The sequence below is a fragment of the Sinocyclocheilus anshuiensis genome, unplaced genomic scaffold (genome assembly GCF_001515605.1).
Source record: "Sinocyclocheilus anshuiensis isolate Anshui unplaced genomic scaffold, SAMN03320099.WGS_v1.1 scaffold252, whole genome shotgun sequence".
Lineage (NCBI taxonomy): Eukaryota > Metazoa > Chordata > Actinopteri > Cypriniformes > Cyprinidae > Sinocyclocheilus > Sinocyclocheilus anshuiensis.
In genome coordinates this window covers 689,402-694,409 of record NW_015554095.1, presented here as the reverse complement: position 1 = coordinate 694,409, position 5,008 = coordinate 689,402, and the positions used below count along the sequence as shown (strand labels likewise).

The following is a 5,008-nucleotide window of genomic DNA, read 5'->3' as shown; positions in this document are numbered from 1 at the left end:
TGTCAACATATTCTGTTACACCAAATACACAAAATAATGATCTTTAAAAAAGCATCATATGACCCCTTTAATCAAAGTGTAAATGATTATTGCCCAATGCAGTATCTCAGAATGGCCAAATATCAGCCAATTAGTTATCCTTGCCTATATGTCTGGCTGTAACTATCTACTTTCAGCTGACCTTTATAATGTAAGACAAAAATAAATATAAATCTATATTTTATTTTTATTGCGTTCATGTAATTACATATTTGCTACTCTGTATTTATTTTCACCGTGGTTTGACTATTTCAAATGTCTGTTTCAGGTATCTGGGAATCACATGGAGACAGGATATATTGTGAGTTGTTTTTTTTCTAGTGGGTTTTGTGTTTTTCTTTGCTGTCCAAAAATATGACTTTGAAATTTGTACAGACTTTCAAAGCATACATATATTGTTCACATACACTGCCATTTAAAAGCTTGTTTGCTAAGATTGTTTAATGTTTTTTTTTAATGTATATTATTACTATTACTAAGAATTTTATTTGATTCAAATTCACAGTAATGTAAAATATTATTACAGTTTAAAATAACTATATAAGTATATTTGAAAATCGAACTTATTCTTGTGATGGCAAAGCTAAATTCAGCAGCCATTACTATAGTCGTCGGTGACACACGATCATTCTAATATGCTGATTTTGTCATCAAGAAACATTTCTCATTTATTATCAATGTTGATATAGTATTATAGAAAGCATGATACATTTATTCAGGAAAAGTTTGACAGCATTTATTAAAAAAAAAAAAAAAAGAAACATTTTGTAACGATGTAAAAGTCTTTACTGTCCGTTTTGATCAATTTAATGCATCCTTTGCTGAATAATAACAAATGCTATTTTCTTTAAAAAAAATAAAAATACTGACCCAACTGAACGGTATTGTATGTTTTTGTTTGTGTATTATAAATGATATATCATAAACGAGAGAAATTGTCGTAAAAAAATTTTTCCCCACACAAATGTAGGTTATAACTTTCTCTTTATTTTTAACCCACAGTGTGATACAGAGAGTGAATCAGGGGATAAGGTAAAAATGTTTACTATTCTTGAATTTGCTTTATGCATTTTGATGCATTTTACTATTTCGATAATTATATTTTTCCCACTGTTTAGGCCTCTGACAATATGGAGCCAGCATTCATCGTTTGCACAACAGAAGGTAAATGTCTGATGGCAGTAGCAGGTGTATATATTGTGCTGGTAGATGGTGAATTACCTAGGAATAATGATATTTTTGAATGTTTTTGGGATTTGAATTGGACAGTGGTGTTCATCAGTAATTAAAATGCAGATTAATTTATATACCACTCAGATATTTCTCATACTTTTGTGAAAGCCTACATGGAACTGTTTGATTATTTTGGTTGTCATAAAGCATGAAAAAGAGCATTACATGTATTACATTGTAGGGCTCTCTTTTTCCACAGCAGTTAACTCCAACTCTGCAAGCACTGCTGCAGGCAACGGTTGCCCTCTCTTGCCCTCAAAGAGCTTGCAACCCCTTCTGTCAGTCACACCTCGGGTCTCTGGCCTGGAGAGGAGTCAGGAGAGGAGTATGGAGCAGCCTTACCCTGAGCCCATCTCTACCTCATCCTCTCTGCCTAGCCTTGCAGCCCATTCCACTGCCTCGGTCTCCAACTCACTTCCAGAGCTGCGTAATGGAAATGGTGGTCCCTATCACCGCCATGATCCTAGCCCACCACAGCACAAACACAAGCCTTTCCCTTTCCTTGGAAAGTCACAATCAATCTACAGCAACAACAGGTCAGTGTAGTGAAACAGCGTTTCTGTACTTTTTTTTTTTTGTTTGCTTTTATCTGGTTCATCTTAGGTCAGACAGAAAGTAACAATAACGTAAATATAGTAATATACTATAAATAATATAGATATACACATATCTACATATAACATACAGTCATACATTAATTCAGATGAAGAAAAAAGAGAACTCGTTTCTGTACATTTTAACTTCAATAATGCCCTCAGCCTTCTAAATCCAATCATGCTGTTAAAGCTAATAGAATAATTTCTCACACCTACAGTGTGTTCATATATTGTCTCATGCATGTTAGGGATGCACCGAATGTTCGGCAACCGAAATTATTCGGACGAAAATAGCAAAAAAACGTTATTTCGGTGTTCGAAAATAATAAGAGAAAAGACCGAATAAATTGTACCGAACAATGATATGACGCGATCAAATAGCAACCAGCGTAGAGTGAGAGGCGCGCTCTTTATAATGCAGAACACACGGCAGTGTGTAAGCATTTAAAACTGTCGGAGAAATACGCAAAAATCATTACAAGCACCGACAACGAGAGACTGTTTAGGACTGCATCGCATGTCTTCGATGAGAAGAGGAAGGGGCGATTGTTGCTGGTTACTGTATGATGACTGAAATCGTGAAAAGGGCTTAAACAATTAGTAAATAAACTGCAGAACGTTATGTTTTCTAAATCATGCACGCATTGCATGTATTCTGACAGCGCTGCACGAGCTCGCGGCGTTATCTGCTTGTTAACCAGGGTTCAAAGTAGAGGTCTACACGGGTCCAAAAATTCGTAAATGTGCTACACTGAACCGACCTGGACCCGTCTATTATTTTGAAAGTTGGACCCGGGCCCGTGCAGAACCGAGAAATGTAAAAAATGTACTACCCGGAACCGACGCGGACCGTCAATTATTTGAAAGATGGACCCGAACCCGGCCGGGAAGACAAAGACCCGACTGGACCCGATCGGCACATATTCCACAGCAAATTGCTATTAACAAGTCGATAAACAAGTTGCGAAAATGAAACTTTTTGTCTTACCTAATGTAAGAAGCCTTCTCCCTTGTACCTAACTGTGATGCACACAATCCTCCTTGCCAAGAAAGTTCCATCCGTGTTATTCCTCTCTTGCCAATTGAAATGCGTAATCCACTCATTATTCCAGTTTCAAAAGTCCACTTGCTGTCACGGTGACGGATGACAAATGCAACTTTGCAGTTTTGCATTTTTTGTATCTCGAGTCAACTTGCATAATAATTTAGACTGTTTGCCCATTTGGATTATAATAGCTCGTGTTTTTTTTTTCGTTTTTTTTTCCACCTTATTTCAAATTACCGACTCACACTTTTCTCATCCTAATTTTACAAGTTGAAAGTTACAAAACAACACACGCACAGCGCTGACTGACTCTGATCATGGCCGGGTGTTCTCCGAGTCCGATCGACTCGGGTATTACACACAATGTTAAACAGACCCAGGACCCGAAGTAATAGATTGGGACCCGACCCGGACCCGGCTGACCATTTAAAATATAGCGCCGGACCCGTACAGATCCCGGGTCGGGTCCCGGGTCCTCGGGTCCTCCGTGTAGACCTCTAGTTCAAAGACCAAAGCGTGAGGAAAATCTGCGCTGAACAAGTGTTACTCGTCAGTTGTTCAGTCACATTTTTATGAATTTTTACAAGTCATGTGACAATGTGATATGTACGACATATTCGTAATGACTCATTTATAAATCTGCTGTTGTCAACAAAAAGAAGCATTGAGGTCTTCCTGCGTGTTTACGCCAAAATAAAAGTTGAGAAAGCGCAAGAACTCCAACATTCATAAACGTTAGTATTGTAATTTTACTGTTGTTCTGTAAAATAAAAAAAAGTAAGACAATAATAATGATAATCATTATACCAGCTCTGTTAATACATTTATTATAACATTCACACATAGTGTTCAAATTAGAATCTGTAATATTTTCTAATGTTTTAAAAGAAGTCTCTTCTCAGCAAGGCTTCTTTTAATTGTACAGTAAAAAAATACATGCCGGATTCAAGAAAGGGGTCTGATGGCCAAAAAATATTATTTTACTAACTTATTAATTTTAAGCTAAATTGTGCTTTGTTGGTATAGTGTTTGCTAGAATGTTAAAAATGTTCAGAGTTAAATATTTTTACATTGTTGTTTTGTAATTGATTTTTTTCTTTGAAAAGCCAGACAAAACTGTAAAAAGCACATTTTGGCTATTTAATTTAAAGGGATAGTTCACCCAAAAATGAACATTTGATCTTTATCTGCTTACCTCCAGGGCATCCAAGATGTAGGTGACTATGTTTCTTCAGTAGAACACAAACAAAGATTTTTAACTCAAACCGTTGCAGTCTGTCAGTCTTATAATGGAGGTGAATGGGAATCACGGCTAAAACATACAATAAAACAAAAAAAAAAACATACACAAACAAAACCAAATTAAACCCTGCGGCTCGTGACGATACATTGATGTGTACTTAGCGCGTCCTCGACACAGCCGGCTGTGTCGAGGACGCGCTCAGTACAGTTCAGACAGTTCAGGCATTGCAGTGCATCAGAGGTAAAAAACTATATAAATACTGTTCAGTTTCTTGCACAGACCGATCGTTTTGTGTCTTTACACATCAATGTATCGTCATGAGCCGCCGGGTTTAATTTGGTTTTGTTTGTGTATGTTTTAGACTCTCAAAGCCGTGATTCTTATTCACTTCCATTATATGACTGACAGACTGCAACGGTTTGAGTTAAAAATCTCAGTTTGTGTTCTACTGAAGAAACAAAGTCACCTACATCTTGGATGCCCAGAGGGTAAGCAGATAAACATCACATTTTCATTTTTGGGTGAACTATCCCTTTAAGGCCGTTCTCAAACTGACCTGACGTTCACACTTACATGAACTTGAGTGAAAGGGTTTGGAGGGTTCTTGCAGACAGAAGCGCTCTGAAACATCATGTAAATGTGAACGCACACCGGATCTGAGCTGGATCACATGCTCGTGTAAACACAAATGCGGCGTTCTTATCCCTCATTAACTCGAGTAACGAGTTAATGAGGTGAGTTAAAAATCTCAGTTTGTGTTCTACTGAAGAAACAAAGTCACCTACATCTTGGATGCCCTGGGGGTAAGCAGGTAAACATCACATTTTCATTTTTGGGTGAACTATCCCTTTA

General features: G+C 37.2%; 1 protein-coding gene across 1 annotated transcript in view; it reads left to right on the top strand.

Annotated features, from left to right (window-relative positions):
• The window catches only part of LOC107669471 (autism susceptibility gene 2 protein-like), a 26,979-nt gene that overhangs the window by 4,035 nt on the left and 17,936 nt on the right, over positions 1-5,008 (top strand). The window contains exons 4-7 of the mRNA XM_016461710.1: positions 308-340; positions 1,042-1,071; positions 1,158-1,203; positions 1,472-1,808. Coding sequence (XP_016317196.1) covers positions 308-340; positions 1,042-1,071; positions 1,158-1,203; positions 1,472-1,808 — 446 coding nt within the window. The remainder of the gene's footprint in view (positions 1-307; positions 341-1,041; positions 1,072-1,157; positions 1,204-1,471; positions 1,809-5,008) is intronic.